Consider the following 19508-nt stretch of genomic DNA (forward strand, 5'->3'; position numbering starts at 1 on the left):
AATCCAGGGCTAGCGTAGGGAGAGTGGTGGAGGCAGCGGTACCGGTGGGTAGGCGGAGCTTGCCCACTTCTCAGTTAGGAGCCTAGATTAGTTTATCCACTTTTTTTTTTTTTTTTTTTTAAAACCACTAAGCCACGGGAGCAGGGCTCTCGGGGCCCAGAGCCAGCATTGGGCTCAACTGCAAGAAGAGCGGGGGGACGGAACGAGCCCCTCGTGGCGGATCGAGAGCCCACGCACCATCACAGCTGACGGGGACGGGCGGGGAGCACAGGGGCTCTCGTGGACTCCCAGAAGGGACGTGGGAGATCCCAAGGACGAGAGCTAAGACTCTCCTGCTAGCTCGGCCTCAGCTGGGCCAGCCAAGGCTGTGCCAAAGCAAAAGCGGCCTCTCCATCGCACAGCCCTGGCAAGCTCGGCACAGAGCCGTGCAGCAAGCGGCAGCAAAGGCTGCGAGCCCATGGACAGACGGGGCTCATTACCCAGAGCTATTGGGCAAGCAAGGGGCTTCTGTCTCCAAGCCACCTCTTGGCCTCTAAGCCTGGAACATCAGCTAATGGCCCTGACAGGAGGGGCAGGGCACGCCCCCCCAGTACAGGCAAGGAGACGAGTGGGAAGAGCAGGAACCCCACCCCCGGGTCCTGCACAGCTCAGGTGCCAGGGGACAGGCCTAGCAGGAGAGAGACCTGGTCACCCCCACAAAACAAGCCAGCCCCTTCCCAGACAGCAGCCAGGCCGAGATGTAGGAGGCTGACGCCTCCTTCCTTCTGGAGTGGGGTGTAGCCGCCAGGCCCCATTGCAAGCTAGGCTGGCCGGGCTGCTCTGGGCACAACAAACTTTTGGTCCATGGGGGCCTAGATGCACCGAGCCCCCTCAACTCGGCAATGGCTACACGCACTTGGCACTTCTGGAAGAATGAAAAGCACAAGCTGGCAACTGACAGCTCCCCTCCCCCCGCCTGGGCAGCTGCATGTGGGCATCTGGACGGGCGGCAAGCTGGACAGCTGGCTTGAAACCCAGAACCAAGGCATCTGTGTGTCAGGGCCCCCAATTTGCCGGTGGCACATGGCACCCAGCAGCAGGGCGGCTGCGGGCAACAGGCAAGGTCTAAAAAGCCTCGTTTTCACGTTGGCATCGCCTTTCCCACGGAAAAGAATCTCTCTGGGCACAGGCAGCAACACCAGCAGCAGAGATCCCCTCACTGCCCCCCATGCCCAGCAATCCCTGGCATCTTAATTGGGTTTCAGGACATCTGCCTCACACCTAACCAGGTGCTCCCACAGCCCCCATCATCTGCATGAGTGCCAGGAACGTGCCAGGATTCTCTATCCAGGGTAACAGGGAGACGGGATCTTTACTTGCTGCATAGTTAAAGCACACGAGACTGGATGCATGTCTCCAGAGCAGAGGGGAGCTATCCCTGACAGCACATGCTAGGAACTGGGGGCCGGGAGAGGCGGAGCCTTCAGCCCACGCGAGCTGACGTTCTCGGGGTGTCCCCTCCCCTCCAGGAATACATCCATCTCCCTGTGAGGTGCAGTTCACTGCATTTTAAGTTGGGGAAACAGAGGCCAGAAGAGTGACTCACCCAAGGCTAGGGAGCAAGTCAGTGGCAGAGCTGGGATGGGAGCCCAGGGGTCCCAATTCTCCGCTGCCGCATGCGCAGGGGTGTGATTTTACAGCTGTGCCGGCAGGACCGAACGGCAGAGCTGTGCTTCCTGGCAAAAGTGACTTGATGAGAGGCGGGCAATGGAGGGTCAGGTCCAACTCCCAGCTGTGCTGTGTGCACTAACCACTAGACCGCACTGCTCCCTGCAGGCTAGACACGGGAGCACCCCAACTTCCCCAAACTCCACCCTCTGTTCAGTGCACCCAGCCCCAGGGAAGGCAACGGGGCTGCACAGGGGTCACGGAGGCAGCGCTCAGCCTGGGAGATTGCCTCATTAGCGGGGCTAGGAGGATGCCAGTTGGGCTCAGCACCAGCATGAGCTCATCTCATTGCCAGACGGCCAGGGCCCGTTTGATTGGGAGGCCCCGAGAGCCTGGCAGGCCATTTGCACAGAGACACGTTGCAGATTAGACCTAGGCCGCCAGCAGGCTCTGGGCCCCTAGAGGGGAGTGGGTCAGGCATTCGAGCAGGCCTCCCGGGAGGCCAAGCAATGCGGCCTGCCCAGCAGCAGTGCGGCCTCCGGGTGGGCGAAGGAGAGAAGGAGGAGGGGAGAAAGGGGACTCCCTCCCAGCGCGAGTGCTTGAGATCCACCGACCCACGGCCCCCTAGCAGGGGCTCACTCACCATCCACCACCTCTGAACATCTGGCAGGAGGTCCATGTTCTCCTTGGTCCACACTGGGGAGATGTTGCTGTCGTAGTGGCTGGTGAACCACGCCAAGGCCCCTGCGTCCTCCGTGCACCTGCGGCAGGCGCACCCCTCCCCGAGGCGCCCGCCCTGACGGAGGCGCTGCATGCCGGCGTAGCCGGGCACCAGCTTGACCCGGTGGAAGCCGCCCGGGCTGTCGGGGTCCAGGTAGGCCATGCTGGGGTGTGAGTACGTGAAGAGGAGCGACATGACGAACACTAGCAGGAAGGCGGTCGAAAGGAACCAGAACCGCAGGGAGCACTTCATGGTGGAGGGGGGAGAGGAAAGGACCACCCTGCCGGGGCGGGGTCACCGGGTCCACTGGGCTGGCTGCTGACGTGCCAGCCGGCCTGTGCCGACAGTACGCTGCCCACCCTCTCTGTGGCAGCGGCAGAAGGGCATAGGGCAGGCTGGGGGAATGCACAGGGCAGGGGGGAAATCCACTGGAGATTGGCACAGCGATGCGTCCGGCTCCCCAGGGGCGCTTTAGTCACCGCAGGTGCAGTCACGGCTCTGGACGCCACAGAGCCCAGCTGGGTCCCAGATGCTCCGATCCAAGCCAAGGCGGGGAGCGAGGGAGCGGCTGCAAGTCCGGCTGCCAATCCCCAAGCCCTGGATTAACAAGCAACAGGAGCCCTGGTCTCTCGTGGGCAAACAGCTCCCCTCTGCCTTGGGCCCCAAAGGGGAGCCGTACTCCTCATCTCCTGCAAGCTCCGCTGGCCCGGGGACGAAGGGAGCAAGTCTTGGTGCGCGCAGACCCAGGGTCTAGCCCCTTGTCGGCCGGTCACCTGCTGCACGACTCTGTCCAGGAGGGGGAAGAAAAGCGCATCTCAGGGGGACTCTGCACAGGGGGCTAGAGCCAGGTTCCCGCCGCGCCTCGCCCGCACCTGGCTGGCTGCTGCTTTCCATCAGCGTCTCCTCGCAGCTGAGGGGGCCTCGCCGGCTCTGGTTGCCTGGGAGACAGCTGAGCTCTTGAGGAGCTCCACATCTGGAGCAGGGCCCGGGAACAGCTGCAGCTCGGAGGGGGTCTCTCGGCGGCCCCCCCCCGCCCCCGGGCCGTGGGCGCAGCTCCTGCTCAGCCCTTCCACATGCTCTCAGGAACCCCCCGCTGGCGTTCAGCTGCAGCCTCCCTCATGCTCTGCGGAAGCCGGCCTTCCCCGCTGCGTGGGCCTGTCAGTAATCCCCTGGCAATCGTCCCCTGCCGCTCGGCTGGAGGAGCTTCTGCTGTGACAAAGCCCTGGAACTGCAAGGGGGCAGGGATGGAGGAGAAAAGAGATTTAAAAAAACAAAAACAAATCACTAACAGCAAATAAAAACAAGCTCAACTGCTAAACCCCACAGAGCTGGCCACTGCCACCACGAGCCTAACCTCAGCCAGGGGCAGCCGGAGCCCAGCAGCCCACCTGGGGCTGGTGAAGCAGGGGAGAAGCTAGATGAAGATCTCCATGAGCGGTCAGGGAGAGTCCTGAAACGTGCCCCCTTCTCCCAAACCTCCCCATGCTCCACCTGAACGGACGTCAGCCTCGTACATGGTACGCCAGGTCCTCTCCGGTGGGAGAAGAGGAAGGGACCCCCCTGCTCCGAGACCACTTTGCATGGGTCTCTTGTTCAATTTGGCACCGTGAGGTTAGAAGTCCCCACGTGAGTCAATCCCGGGAAATCCCCCTCAGACCCCCCATCACAAGAGACGTTGCATGGTGAGGTGCAGTTGCTTGGAGAAGCCCAGGGCTTCCACAGCAGGGGTAATGCAAGCCAGGCCGAGCTATGTGCGGAGCTCAGCCCTGAACCAGAAGGGGGTGCTGCAAGGTCAGGACAGAGGTCTACCGACAGCTGTCTGGGGGAGGAGCTGGTGCTAAGTGGATCATCTCCTCTGTGCAGGTAGGTGCACTGTACAGGGAGCCTCTTGGTGATGGGCCAACAGTCAAGATGAGCCACTCACTGCCTGGAGACCCTCCCCCATGCCCAGACCCCACGGGGCCCGTTGGAGCCAGCAGGCACCGCTGCCACCAGAGTTCAGGTTAGAGCCGTGTCATCAACCTGCACAGATAGAACGCTGCTTCTCTGGGCTAGCTCGCGACCGCCTCTAGAGGGTCAGTGGAGTCCCTGCGGCCCCTGGGAGGTGCTGCTCGGGGCCCGACAGTCAGGGTGGAAAGGGCAGCCATAAGACCATGCTTCTTTACCCTCCACGGGTTTGCTGGGACACAACGTGAACCCGCTCCTCACACTCCTTTCCCCGCTCCACCTGGAGGCTGCTCTTCAGGCCCCCACTGCAACACCCGAGGGACTAGACACACTCAGAAGCAGGCCCTGACCCAGACCCACAGGACTCAACCCCCCCATGGCAGCCTCCAAGACGTGACCAGCGTTTCAGGTGGACCCATCCTCGCCAGGAGGAATATCCCTGGCTCTGCCAGGACAGACTGCCTCAGCGCCAGGCCAAGCCAGAGCAGCCACTGGCACAAGCAGGCATGGCCTCGCCGAAGGGCTGGTTACACATCATTCCAGGGAAGGCACTGCCCATGCACAAAGCAGCTCCAGACTGGCTGAGGGAGGGATGAGCAAAGGTTAAGGTGGCTGCGTGGCTCAGGATTAGCAATGGCGTCTAGGCTCTTTCACTCCTAGGTGGCCGGTTCAAGCCCGGCTCACGCCAGTGGCCACCCCACCTCAGAGCCTTTTGGGTGATCTCAGTCCAGTTCCTCCTGCATTTGAGAAGGGAGCGCTCTCCTCAGAGATGCAGGAGGCCCACGTGCAGCAATGAGAAGAGAAGGGGTCAGGGGCCAATCTGGGACTCTACAGAATTGACCCTCGGTCTCCACCACCACCAGCTTCCTGTGGGCAAGTGGTTTGGTCTATGCCTCAGTTCCTCATCTGTGCAATGGGGACAACAGGCCTGCCCTCCACACATAGGCACGTGAACCACAGGGGATGCTCAGATACCATGGTTACAGGAGCAAGGTAGGTACCAGAGGCAGAGGAAGGCTGGGCAAGTGGTGAAGGTACAGGTGTGGGGGAGGGGTTGGGGCATCAGGAGACCCGAGTTCTATTCCCAGCTCTGCCAGTGGACTCCCTGCGCAGCCGCCTCCAAAGCACTAGGGATGAGTAATTCCCACTCCCCTGCACAGGGGAGGGGGACATGCGAGATAATTTCTATCCGTGAAGTAAATCACTGGTACAATTCATTAGTATCTTAGCAGAGCACCCAGATGCCCCAGTCACGGACCAGCACCCGGCGGTGTCAGGCGCTGTACAAGGATGTCCTTTGCCCCCAAGAAGATTCACCAATGGACCGTGCTGGAGGAGTGCAGAGCCTCTGTTAGGCTGGTGTGACGCCCCTGCCTGGGGAGCTCAGCCAGCGCGTATCCAAGCACGGTCCAGAGGAAATGGATGCATTTCTGATACAAGGGACGTATACAGAGGGGTGTGTATAGAGCAGGGGTGGGCAAACTATGGGCCAGATCCGGCCCGCCAGCTGTTTTAATCTGGCCCTCAGGCTCCCACGGAGGAGCAGGTTCTGGGGCTCGCCGGGGAGCCGCAGCATGGCCCTCCTCCAGCTCCTACGCGTAGGGGCAGCCAGGGGACTCTGCTCTGCATGCTGCCCCCACCCCAAGTGCTGCACCTGCAGCTCCCATTGGCCAGGAACTGCAGCCAATGGGAGCTGCAGGGGCGGTGCTTGTGGACGGGGCAGCATACAGAGCCGCCGTGTCATGCCTCTGCGTAGGAGCCCAAGAAGGGACATGCTGCTGCTTCTGGGAGCCACTTGTGGTAAGTGCCGCCCGGAACCTGCACCCCTGAGCTTCCCCCCGCACCCCAACCCACTGCCCTGATCCCTTTCGAACCCTCCAAACCTCTCGGTCCCAGCCCAGGGCCCCCTCCTTCACCCCAAATTCCTCATCCCCAGCCCCACCCCAGATCCGCACCCCCAATCAGAGCCCTCACCCCCTCCCACACCCCAACCCCAATTTTGAGAGCATTCATGGCCTGCATACAATTTCTATTCTCAGATGTGGCCCTCAAGCCAAAAAGTTTGTCCACCCCGGTATAGAATTTCATTTCATGTGTTTGCCTACAGGCGGTCAGTAGGGGGCGTATTTATACCTGCCTAGTCTCTTGTGGAAGCAGATGCTTCTCACCTAGCGAACGGCGGTTCCCGTCTGCGAGCAGTGGGCAACATGACCTTTCAGAAAAGCCTCCCCATGGCACTCTGAATCCTGCTGCCTCTTGCTTTCCCTGACGCTGGACTGTGCAAGCACGTGGGAGGAGCCTTCTGCGAGGGCCAAGGCCCCGAGCGCTGTCAGAGGCAGAGCCTGCCAAGGCTTGCAATCAATTGCTCACAAACCCAGCCAAGCAGAAGATGGAGAGGACAATCTGTTCCACTGCATTGCCTGCCTGGCGGCAGTGCCCAGGTGAGCGGTGCCTCTCTGGATTTCTACCCTAATGTGGCCTCACAGGCTGATAGACTGGCAGCACAGGGACTGTAAAGGCAAGTTCAGTGCATGGGTTATCGGAGACCTATGTTCATTCATTGCAGTGAGCCAGGAGATGCATCCCCCGCACTGCCAGGCCTGGATACCACCTTGGGCAGCCTCAGTCGGTGAGCCACAGCTGGTAAGATTTCGGCTATTAAGGCCTGCCTCCCCTTCAGCCCATGCACTGGCAGGGCAAGAGTGGGCCCTGTGGACAGCCCCCTCAATCATCGGGAGCCGCGTGACTTGCTGCCAGAGACAAGGTCTGGAATTCCCAGCTGGATCCTGGCTTCCAGGCCCAGAGCAGATGGGCTAACGGGATGAAAGCAGGAACGTCCCAGGCAGAATGGGAACGAGAAAACCCAGCACTTGTGGGACCTGCCAGTGCTCTCGGTGACACCTGCGATCACGGCTGTCAACGGGTATCAGAGGAAGGGAGTTTAAGCTCCTTTTCCAGTTCGCTATCTTCACACCTGCGCGTTCCCGTGCTGAGTGGTTATTGAGGAAGTTCTGATCTAGTTCCAGTTCTGGCACTCAGGACTTAGCTGACCCCCTGCTGCTGTGTGTGTGGCTGCCTGTCTGGAACAGGCTGCGTGTCCCACTTGAAACGTTATCCTAAGGTGAGTCACCATAGAGCACAACCAGAACCTGTCCCCTAATGCGCAGCCCGGCAGAGACGGGATTGGAATTCCATGGACCACATCCACCATGGGTTCCAGATACAACGTGCCGATCAACGCCACTACGAGCTTGGAGGCTAATGAGTTCCCTAGAGTTCGAGCTGGGCCAGCATAACCTTCCCCCACGCTGCACCTCCCACTCCCCAGCAATGGGCCACAGCCCTCCCTAGAGGGATCCACAAGTTTCCACAGCAATCTTGTGCCCTCTGAGCTGAGGCCAACAGCGAGGAGGTGCCAAGGGTGGCATTTGCTGCAAGTCCCTGCATCAAGACCCCACTTCCACAAAATCATAAGCCACCTAGGAGCCAGACAGCCACAGCTTTCCTCCAGGCAGGGCCGGCGTTAAGCCGATTCGGCTGATTCCCTGGAATGGGCCCCGCACCTAAGAGGGCCCCGCAACGTCCGGGGCTGCCAGCAGAGCGGGGGGGAAAAGAAAAAGCTGCACCCTGCTTCTCCCCCGTCCCTTCAGCGCTTGCACTGCCATACAGCTGATCAGCACAAGCCTGGGAGGGAGGGGTGAGGAGGAGGAATGCGGCGTGCTTGGGGAAGATGTGGGGCCAGGGCGGGGATTTGGGGAAGGATCCAATGGGGCAGGGAGGGGGCGCGAGACAATTCGCGTCCTGGCGTGGGGCCCCGCACCTGCTAAAGCCGGCCCTGCCTCCAGGTCAAGCTGGGCTGAATTCAGACTAGCCACTGAGAGGTCAGCGGCACCGTATCCCCATTACCCATCGCCTCAGAAGACAGGGCCGGCTCTGGCTTTTTTGCCACCCAAAGCAAAAAACGCCCGGCCGGCCGGAGCAGCGGGGGGAGGAGGAGGAAAACAAACCTGCCCCCGGCCGGCCGGAGTGGCGAGGGGGGGGGGGGGGGGGGGAAAAAAGACCGCGGGGGGGGGAGGGGGAGGGGGGGGGGGAAAAAAACCCCCCCCCCGGGGGGGGGGGGGGGGGGGGGGGGGGACGACAAACTGGCCCACCTGCTGGAGCAGTGAAGGAAAGAAAAAATAAAAACAAACAAAAAATACCTGCAGGGGGGTGGGAGCGTGGGTGCAGAGGGACTCCCGGCCCTGCAGACCCCAAGCAGCGGAATGCGCACCCCGGCTAGCGGGGCTGGGGGGGAAGAGAACGGAGGGGCCAGGGCTCCCTTAAAGCGGGGCGCTTGCCACGCGGCCCCGCCCACTGCGCCGCCTGCTGGGAGGGCTCCGCGCCGCTCCATTCAGCAGGCAGGGAAGGACGCGGGCTGCCCTACCGGGCTTGATGCAGGGCGCTCCCCTCCTCCGCCCCCTACAGGGCGGCGGGAGCAGTAAATCAAAAAGAAAAAACCTGCAGGGGTGGCCAAAGCGGTGAAGCGCAAAACAAAACCAAAAAAGAGGATGAGATGGAATGCTGCCCTTTGAAATCTGCCGCCCCAAGCACGAGCTTGCTCGGCTGGTGCCTGGAGCCGGCCCTGTCAGAAGAGGCCATGCGACAGTAATGAGCCTCTGAAAATACCAAAGCAAGTGGCTTATTCATTGTGCTCACCTAGCCTGACCTCCAGCATAATACAGGCCAGAGACCTGCCCACAATCACTCCTAGAGCAGAGCGTTTAGAAAAACCTCAACGCTTGATATAGCTAGTGTCAGTGATGGAGAATCTCCCATGCCCCTTGGCTAATCGTTCCAGTGGTTAATTGCTCTCGCTATTAAAAAAATTACACCTTCTTTCCGGTCTGAATTTGTCTAGCTTCAACTTCCAGCCTTTGGATTGTGTTAGACCTTCAGCTGCTAGACTGACGAGGCCATTATTAAATATTTGCTCCCCATGTAGATTATAATCAAGGCATCTCTTAACCATCTCTGTTAAGCTAAGCAGACTCAGGGAGCTCAATCTATCATATAAGGCAGGTTTTCTAATCCTTTAATCGTTCTTGTGGCTCTTCTCTGACCCCCCTCCAATTTATCAACATCCTTCTTGAATTGTGGGCACCAGAACTGGACACCGCATTCCAGCGGCGATCGCACCAGTGCCAAATACAGAGGGAAAATCATTTCTGTACTCTTACTCAGAATTCCCGTTTATACATCCCAGGATCGCATTAGCCTCTTTGGCCACACTGTCGCACTCGGAGCCCACGTTCAGCTGATTATCCACCACACCCCCCAAGTCCCTGCTTCCCAGGATAGAATTGCTCACTGTGTAAGCATGACCTACATTCTTTGTTCCTACATGTACACATTTATATTTAGCCATATCAACATGCATGGGGTTTGCTTGGACCCAGTTTACCAAGCCATCCAAATCTCTGAATCAGTGACCTGTCCTTTTCTTTATTTACCACCAATTTGTGTCACCTGCAAACTTTATCAGTGATGATTTTAGGTTTTCCACCAGTGCATTAATAAAAATATTAACTAGCCCACTGGAAACACACCCATTCAAAGATTCCCCATTTACAGTTACATTTTGAGATCTATCAGTTAGCCAGTTTTTAATTCACGTAATGTGTCATGTTTATTTTATATCATCCTAGATTTTTTTTAAATAAAAATGTTGTGCAGTATCAAGTCGAATACCTTACAGAAGTCTGAGTAGAGCATGTCAGCATGACTACCTTTATCAACCAAACTTGTAATCTCATCCAAAAAAAAAAAAAAAAAAAGTATCAAGTTAGTTTTACAGGATCTATCTTCCATAAACCCTGGCTGATTTGCATTAGTTACATTACCCTCCTTTGATTCTTTATTAAAATCGAGTCCTGTATCAGCCACTCCACTATCTTGCTTGGGGGCAATGTCAGTTTTCTACAATTCCTAACATCTGATTTATAATTCATTATTATTAATTTCCCTTTGCTGCCATTACATATCCAGCTGCCTTCATTTCCCATTTAAACCAGGTCGTTGTTTTTAAAACCAGCACATCCTTCTTCTCTGTTTGGGGCTATCTGGGCATCGAGCCCGTTCTCAAATGATTCCCAATGGTCATTCACATTTTTCTGATTCAATTCTTCCTCCCCTTTGACTTCTCAGCTATTAAGACTCATGCACCCTTGTTGATAGTCTAGAAAGGCACCATGGTACCATAACGGAAAGGATATTTGCAGCTATGAGCCCAGTCTTGTAGCCCTGGCTCATGCAAGGAGCCCCATCTACGCCAGTGGGGCTAGTAGTACAAGAGGGTTTGCCAGGCTAGCCTGGACTCGGACATTTCCCAGCACTGACAGCTACATAGTGATGAGCTGTCTCCCATCCAGTCACTTCCGCTGGTCTCCCCAAGGACCTGCTTTTTCTTTTGACTTGGCTACGCAAGCCAGCAGGAGCTCCACGCCAGCAACGCCAGACGGGCATGGAGCGAGAGGCAGAGGCAGCTTGCAAAGGGAAAGGAAAAGAGAAGCCATGCTGCAGATGTAGTCGCTTCTGACCTGGAGGCAGATGAGCTGTGTATGAATCAGGCAGGCCATGGCATATTCCGCAGCAGGCAGGTGCAGCGCCAGGCAGTGGTTGTGGGGCACATGGGATGCAGCCTTCACATGGACCCCAGGAAATGTTGCCTATCTAAACACCTCATTACTCTAAAAAAGCCCCGCCTCAGATCAAAGCAACCAATCACAGCTTCCCTGGGCAGGAGGGCACCTGCATCAGGGCATGTGTTTAAACACAGAGCATGTGAACTGGAGCCAAAACGAATCGACGTGGGGAGAAGGGGGAGCCAATTCAGACTGAATCCCTCCCAACAGCCCCAGCCGCCTCACTCACCTCCTCAGGTGGCTCCTCTAGCCATTCAGCGGACCGCCTGCTCACTCCCGCAGCTCTTGGTGCAAGCCCCCAACCCTTCCGCTACCTGCAACAGAAAAACAGCATCAGCACTGGCTGCCAGCTGCTGCGGTCCACAGTTCTCACAAGGCCTAACCCAATGGCTCTCCAACTCCGCCGCCATGCAGGGGAGAGACCATATCCCCTCCCGTATCCTCCTGTCCCGCCCCGGCTCTCTGCTTCATTTCACAGGCCACGCTGTGCTCAGACCATAGCTAGAGCCACTGAGCTAACTGGGCCCAGAGTCATTTCGGAGGCAGATTGTCCCCCCTCAGTTCTGCCATCAGCGATGAGACTTGGTCTGCCAGGCCCCAGGGCCGAGCTCCTGGGGGCAGGAGGAGAGGCAATGCCTGGCTCAGGGCCCAGACCTTGCCCCCGACCGCTCTTGCAGCACATCTCTGGTCTGGTGTCTCCACGGGATGGCCACTGTCCCCACGGCAGAGTTCATCCTTCCCTGCGTAGCGACCAAGTGAGTGACTGTGTGCAGAACGCAGCCCGTCCCCATCCCTTTGAGGGCAGGGCCCTTGCTCTCCCTCTGTGGTCTGCACATCACTTCACCAGCCAACCCCCAGCCCCATCTTAGGGGCCACAGCTGCTATTCCAGCCCCTCCAAACAGGGATCCAGGCCCCGGGGGGCCCAGAAACACAGACCCCAGAGCCTTGCCTACAGCACCCCTCTGTGCATCTGTCTACCCAGAGCTGGCACGGAGAAGCTCTGCTCCTCCCGGCCGCCCTGCCCAGCCCCCTCTGGACAGGGCTGGAGCAGCACAGAGCGCTTGGGATGTGTGAGCACTGCACCAGGAGCAGGACTTCCTGGAGAGAAGGTATCATCTGTGATTCAGATGTGGGCCGCTCTCTTTACAGGGGTCCCTGCCAAGTTTCCCCAAGAACTCCCCTCTAGCTCTCCTGCACAAGGTGAGAGGAGAGAGTCACCTCGGAAACCACCCAGCACCGCCCATGCTGCAGGTGTTGGCACCAACTCTTGCCATGGCCAGGACGTTTCTTCCACAGCCCCTCCCCGGTGACCTTGCTCCTGCTCTGGGGACAGGCTGCTTGTAACAAAGTAAATACAAATGAAAGGGGAGGATGTGCCAGCACGCCGGCTGCGTTACAAGCAAACACTAGCGCAGAGCTCCTTAGAAAGCCGAGATAGTATTTCCTCATTTCCTCTTCCCATCGCAGCCCTCAAGTGCCCCACATCCTGGTCACCTGAGCCACCACGTCTCCCCAGCACGGGATGGCAGCGGCGCATGGCAACGGGCTTTGCCTCAACAGTACTTTCAGCCCCGGGGGAACGCCGACCCTCCTCTGGCACGTGGAGCGCGGGACCAGGAGGGCTGCCCAGAACGAGAAGGCAGAACGCTTTGTGCGGCTTTGCAGCAGGGTGACCTTGGTCCCAATTCAGATTTTGTAAAAAACACCAATAAACCGCTCCAGATCGACAGAAATCCTCGAAGGAGATGATTTAAAGAGCGATTCCAAAGGAAAAACATCCCGTGGCAGCGAGTGAGCCAAACATCACAGCACTGTGCTGGTGCATGAGATCGGGGGGTGGGGGGAGGGAGGGGAAAGAGGACTAGCTCATTTCCCCCTCTCCCCCTCATCACCCAAGCTGAAGAAGAGGCAGAGAGGGGAGGCAGCACAAATAGCCAAGGAATCGGTGTCTTAAAAAGGGACACGGCCCTGCTAAGAATCTGATCATTTCAAGCCCAGTCCTTGAAGCATTTCCTGAGGCACACAGCCGTTCCAAACAGGTGCAATTGCATTGTGACGCCATTATCTCTGGAAAGCCTTTAAAAATCACAGCCTGTGATAAATCTCCTGGGAGCAGCTCAGCCCCTCCCCGCTCCTATCAGGCCATCTTTCTTGCAAGATTCACAGGGGCCCTTTGCCAGGTGGCAGAGAGTTGCTCTCACCAAAACACGGCAGCGGACAGATCGCGATAACCTATGCCAAGCTGATCGTGTCCGGTTGTTACATGCAGTGTCCGTACATATAGGAGACCCAGGGAAGGGAGAGCAGCTTTGACAGCTTGTGCTATTCAGATCAGAGGCCAGGACACTGGGTAGAATCTCTTCGTGCCGCTGAGCTTCAGAAATTTAAACAAGAGACAAGGTCATTTCCAGATTGGACTGTCAACAAGCTGTTGCAACACCCTCCCAGTGCTGGACAAGCGTCACTGCTTGCCAGGCTGCCTCCAGCTTAAAGCCAGGGCTTGTTCAGTCTGCCTGATGAAGCAAAGAATCTGCAAGGGTCTCTTCTCTCCTCCACCCCCCAATAGCCTGGAGGGTAACAGAGCTGCAGGGGGCATCAGGCTCTGGTTGCCCTCCACACTTCCCCACCAAGGCTCCAGCCTGCAGGTTGGGGGCGTGTCCCATAGGACCTATGGATCCACAGCTATCGTTTTGTTTAGAGCACTTGAGAAATTAAGACATTTGCACAAAAATAAGTGTGACCTGATGCAAGGTCCGGATCCAGTCTGTGGCCGGCAGAATCCCCTGCCCGGTACTCTGCGAATATGGGGAGTGCCAGGGTGAATGCATTTCCCCAGCAGTCACAGGAGGTCACTTCCAGGCCTAAACACCTGTCATGTCACCATGCGCCAGCTCTAGTGCTCCACTCCAGAGGTGGTTGCATTTCAGTCCTGGGGAAGGAACTACTGCATCTCTGTGGTTTGTAAAGTGCTCTGGAGCTAGGATTTCTCAACCAGGCTTATTAAAAACAGAGATTAGGAACCAGTTATTCCTCCCAAACTCATTTAATCTGGCTGCTGGATCTGATCAGTGCTCTGACACTAGACACAGGACTCTGTTTAACCCCTTTGCTAGAGGGCTAGGAACTTGCTAGGCAGAACAAGCCATCAGTACCCTCTGCACAAGAGAGTCGCAGGGTGATTGCATGCACCTGACCACACTGTTCGGCTGAAGCCCCCTCTCAGTCACAGGCATGGAGGGACAGCTGCAATGGGCACCTCCTTGAGACCCTTCTCCGGTGCAATGGAGCTAGAGCGATATGGCCCCATCACTGGTTGAGCGTATCATTTGGTGCTGGGGATAGTGGGGAAGGGACAGAAATGCTGCAGCCCCTCTCCACCCCCACCCCCCCCGTTGTCCAACTACAAGCCTTGCACTGAAGCCCTGACCTACCCCACAGGCCAAGCAGTCCTGTCAAAAACGGAGGCAGGGCCGAGTCAGCTGCCCCTTCCCCACACGCCTCCTGGTCTGTTATCCCACAGCTAGAAGTACAAGAACATCAGAGATCTCTTCCACGAGATGCCTTCAAGAACATGTGCTATAAAGCCAGCGGCCTCCTGGCTGTGGTCTGGTATCCAGCACCTGCCCCCCCAAAAGTGGCAGAGTCCTAGTTTTTCAGAATCCATCCAGTTCTGGGCGGGATGTAGGTTGCTTGTGGACATCAACGCAAGCTACTTGCCAGGAGTCACACATGGGCACTGGCAGCTGGCTTCTTTACCACACTCAGAACATGGTGGATACATAGCATCTCCGAAGCATTAGACAAGGGAAAGGGGCCCATTGCCTTAAAAACAGGAAGGAGACCACCTGCGCTCACCTCCGATCAGGTTCCAGCAACAGCTCTTGGGTATCTTTAGTCCCAGTGCCAGAGACCCAGCCGTACGCTGAACCCATTGGGGGGGAGGGATCATAGTCCTAACTCTTCTCACACACCCACTCCCTGAAGCAGGGACTGATCCGGTCAGAAGGCTGGCCTGGATCCAGGCTGCCCAAATTAGATTCCTCGGACATTCTTGCGATGCCCCACATGAGACCAAACAAGGCAATGTCCTGTTATCCACAATCCCCCCCCTCCCGCCTGCTCCCCAGCACTCGTCTCCAGCTCTAATGATCTCCTCTGCTCCTGGCACAAAGGCTTATGCTAATACCGCTGATCCGATCAGCTTTTATTTCTGCAGAACAGCTGAAATCTGCCTCCCTCGCTCCCTCCCCGGCAGGCCTGTAAGTTCCTGGAATATGCTCATGCAGCCCTAATCGGCATTTATTTTAATCACATTAAAAAATGATTTATGGATCCAAGAGAAAGCCACAGAAGCCAGGTGGGTGGCCGAGCCAGGATGGGGCTCAGCCATCGTTCCATGCTCAAAACATTCCCACACCCCGCCAGGCCGAGCCCACGGCACTGGCCCAGGGGGTCAAAGGGAACAGACTGGACGGAGACAGAACTTCCCGTTAGTCCCATGGCCATTGACTGCGGCCAGAACAGCTGAAGCTCTGCAGCTCCTCCTCAGCATGCAGCCCTCACCTCCCTCCCAGGATGGGTTAAAGAGGAGAGGAAAACTGTCCTCATCCCACTGCAGAGGGGACCGACACCCCCAAATGCGGCCAGCTTGCCAGGGACACCCGAGGACGTTGCCAGAGTCCAAGAGAGAAGCACGGGCTGGAGGCTGCACGTGGAAGGAGTTTGGATTCAAGGAAAGGGCACGGGTGGCGATATGGAGGGCGGGATCTATTGGTCTAGCATCTTCGGAATTAGCCATAATGCTCCAACGGAATCAGGACGAATGTAAGGAAATTACTGCAATACAAAAAACCAACAGATTCAGCCCTTCTCCTGAATTCAGATTACACTAACCCCCCCCCCCACAACCACACAAACACACACACACACACACACACACTTTAAAAAAGTGAAGCCACAGAAGAAAAATTCTGTAGAAGATTTGACCCCTACAGAAAATTAACTTCACACAAATTCTTTTCTTGTTTTTACCTGGGCGACAGCCAAGAGGAAAACTGCCTGTATAATCCTAAATCTTACAGCTCCATAATCAATGAGCTCCTTTGTGAGCAAATGAGGCAAAAGGTTTCTGGGCCAAGATGGGCGACAGCCACGAGATACAGAGGGACAGGAAAAGACATGGCCTAGTAAGTAGCATGGCAAATCGTCAACCTGGTCAAACCCACGTGGCTCTCAAAACCAGCCCTGCGTCTTTCCAGATAAACCAGCCTCGTTGTTTGAGGACCGAGAGCAATGGAGGTTCTGCCCTGGCTTATTCTTCAGAATTCCCAAGTAGTTCTCAAATCTAGGGAAGGTCTTTAATCCAGGGAGACATTTGTTGCCTTAACATCTGCCATTTCCAGTTGTTTAGAAATATTTTCAGCTCTAAGCTGAATTACAGTTTCCACTTTCTTAAAAGCCTTGACCAAATCTCGTCCCCAAATACTCCAAGAATGCAGAGATCGAAGGGCTTGCAACGCCAGGGGAGCTTAAGGGTTAGATTTAGGCTGTTCCTCCAGCCATTGCCTTGGTAGCGGATATAAGTTCATAACCAATCAAGAGGCACTATGCTCTGGTCGAAACAGAAGGTTCATCCACCCCTGCTCTACACACAGCAGCCAGGGCATCGTTAGGGAGACAGCATTCGCAAGTTTTGCACGGCCTCTAATGACCCAAGAGCTTTTCAGCCCCAAATTTCCACACCATGGGGCACAAACGTGAACCCTGAACCCTCTGTATCTGCGTCTGCTCTCAATCAAATTACCGCCATGCACAGAACAAAACTAAAACCTGCCTGCATGGAAGGCTCACCCCTTAGTCTCCTGTATGTGTTTAACCCATTCACCCCGTATGTAAAAGCAAAATACCCAGATAAGGAAAAGGACTTGACCCATTCAATACAATTATCATCAATTGTTTGTTTAAACCAACTTTGGTCTACAGCGGAAGGTAATTATTTTAGTATTACGATAGTTTTTTAGTCATACACTCCTGCTACAGAAAGTGCTAAAGTCATTTAATGGACACTTCAGAACTGAAGGAGTGTGGGACAACACAGTCATGTGCGGACTAGAGGACTGACACTGCTTGAATCAGAATTTTAGGGGCAAAAATCTCGCTCTTCCTCTAATAGCCCAACTACCTCATTGATAGAAAATTTAAAAAAAGAGAGGGTGGGGACCAGTAAACACCCCTGATGTGCATTCTTTGTAACAGGAACAGGGTTACTTACCTGACCCTTCCATCCTAGCCTAACCTGGGCCATGGTTTGGCCACGAAGGGCTCTCCAAATGGTCTATCCCATCCCTTGTGAGTTTCCCCCAGAGATGATCTGTGTCAATAGCATCAAAAGCAGATTTCAAATCAACGAGGGCCGCATGTAGTTTATCCCCCTTGGGGGACCAATGTTTATAGAGCAAATGTGAGAGCAGGAAACGATTATCTATAGTTGAGTGGCGATTCTTAAAGCTGGCTTGTTCCTCAGCAAAAAGATTTCCGCTCTCAGCCCAGTGCTCGGATCTCCCGGGGGGGGGGGGGGGAAACTCTGGAATAGATTTTAAAGACCACTTCTATCATCCAATTAGTCTTTTTTAATTACCCTGAGAATTTTCTATCACCTTCTTTCATAGGAAGGGCATTCCCCGCAGAGAGGCCTGCAGGGGAAATCTCTGTTATTTATAACAAATAATTTTGCTAGCCCATCAATATCTTTATAGACATCCTCTATATGGAGACGTGCAGCTATTCCAGGAGAGCATGACGGGTAAAGTCCATCGACAGACCATGTGACTGGATTGGCATCATAAAGAACAGAGAGAGGAAAAAAAATCTCTCCTAACAACATTTAGGGATAAGAACTTCAATATTTACATTAATCTTACCCTCACCTCCAACATCCAAAATACTAAAAAGATAATTTCTCAGCAGAGCAAGTTCAAATCCCTTCCAACGGGCCCTTTGATGATCAAACTTTTTTCTATTTAAACCATTTCTTTATCGTTCTTTCTAAAAATAAGCAATTTCCTAATGGAATCTGGTAAACCCCTTTCTCTAATAGACATTCCAATAATCTGAAGCTGTTTCTTCTAACCAACGCAATACAGATCACACCAGATTATTTTATCTTGGCTGGGATGAGAATCTCTTTTCTTAGTAGCCAAATCGTACCTTTTTAAAAAAAAGCAATCAATTAATCAGTAAATGCTAGATGGATGTATCATGCATCTTTAAGTTCCAGTAATTGGCTCTTCATGAGTAATAGGAAACTATAAAATTTGTACCTAATTCAAGAATGGAACACGCTTGGCCCCTCCCCCCCAACCCATGTAGAAAGGGGACAATTGAACAACAGTTCAACTGAAGGAGTTGGGGATCGCTACCCAGTTTAGAAGCCACTGCGCAATTAGAGGAACAGGACCAGCTGAAAAATCAGAACTACAATAAACTATTGAACCGCTCCCTCTAATTGAGATAAATGCAAAATGGCCCTGAGCAGCACTGCATCCTCTGCCGTTCAACACCTCCAAGCAAAAGCTATTTAGGATTACTGAAAATTTGCAACCCAAGCTGCAGAACTGGAATTAATTTGCAAACTAGATACCATCAGATTAGGCCTGAATAAAGACTGGGAGTGGTTGGGTCATTACAAAACCGAAACTTAATTTCCCCATACTAATTTCTCCCTACTGTTACTCACACCTTCTTGTCAACTGTCTGTAATGGGCCACACTCTTAACACTTCAAAAGTTATTTTTCCTCCCTTGGTATCTTGCTGTTAATTGATTTATCTCGTTAGACTGACCTAACACTTGGTAAAGCAACCCCCATCCTTTCATGTATTTATACCTGCTCCTGTATTTTTTACTTCATACATCCGATGAAGTGGGTTCTAGCCCACGAAAGTTTATGCCCAAATAAATTTGTTAGTCTCTAAGGCGCAACAAGGACTCCTCGTTTTTTGGGGGAAGATTAAGAATTTCTCCATTCCCAGTTGAGCATTAAAGTCTCTCAGAAGAACAACATTAGCTAATGGGTAGTTTTCCATAAGATAGTCCAGCTCTGCCCAGAGGGACTCATTATAAAAGGAGACCCCAAGGGGAAGACAAATAAACATTCAGGTTTATTAGAACAACATTATCTGAAACAATAAAATGAAAGGCCTGGCAACGGGAGTTACCCGGTGTTAATGGATTCAAAGTCTGGGAGATAAAGTCCCTTTCGTGGCTAGCCAAGTTTCCTGGAGGAAAATTAAATCAAACTGGGATATATAACTCCTACCTTCCAAATACTGAGATTTGCTTTTGAGACCAGCAATATCTCAGGACACCATCTTGAGAAGAGTCTTTACACAACCTTGATGAGACCCATCTGGTCATTCCATCTCAGGCCTCTATTGGCAAAGAGCTCCATGGGCTTTATAATTAATTAGAACAACAAGGAGTCTGGTGGCACCTTAAAGACTAACAGATTTATT

General features: G+C 54.6%; 1 protein-coding gene across 4 annotated transcripts in view; it reads right to left on the reverse strand.

The window, feature by feature from the left end:
* Positions 1 to 19508, reverse strand: part of ST3GAL2 (ST3 beta-galactoside alpha-2,3-sialyltransferase 2) — an 89747-nt gene that overhangs the window by 18023 nt on the left and 52216 nt on the right. For 2 of the 4 annotated variants that reach the window (XM_034788129.1, XM_034788130.1), the window contains exons 2-3: positions 11225 to 11309; positions 2291 to 3596 (exon numbers count right to left, since the gene is read on the reverse strand). In XM_034788129.1, coding sequence (XP_034644020.1) covers positions 2291 to 2620 — 330 coding nt within the window. In that variant the 5' untranslated portion in view covers positions 2621 to 3596; positions 11225 to 11309. Of the gene's footprint in view, positions 1 to 2290; positions 3597 to 11224; positions 11310 to 13197; positions 13500 to 19508 lie in introns of those variants that run through there. The other 2 variants (XM_034788128.1, XM_034788131.1) reach the window with 2 other exon arrangements.

The sequence above is a fragment of the Trachemys scripta genome, chromosome 13, assembly GCF_013100865.1.
Source record: "Trachemys scripta elegans isolate TJP31775 chromosome 13, CAS_Tse_1.0, whole genome shotgun sequence".
NCBI lineage: Eukaryota > Metazoa > Chordata > Testudines > Emydidae > Trachemys > Trachemys scripta.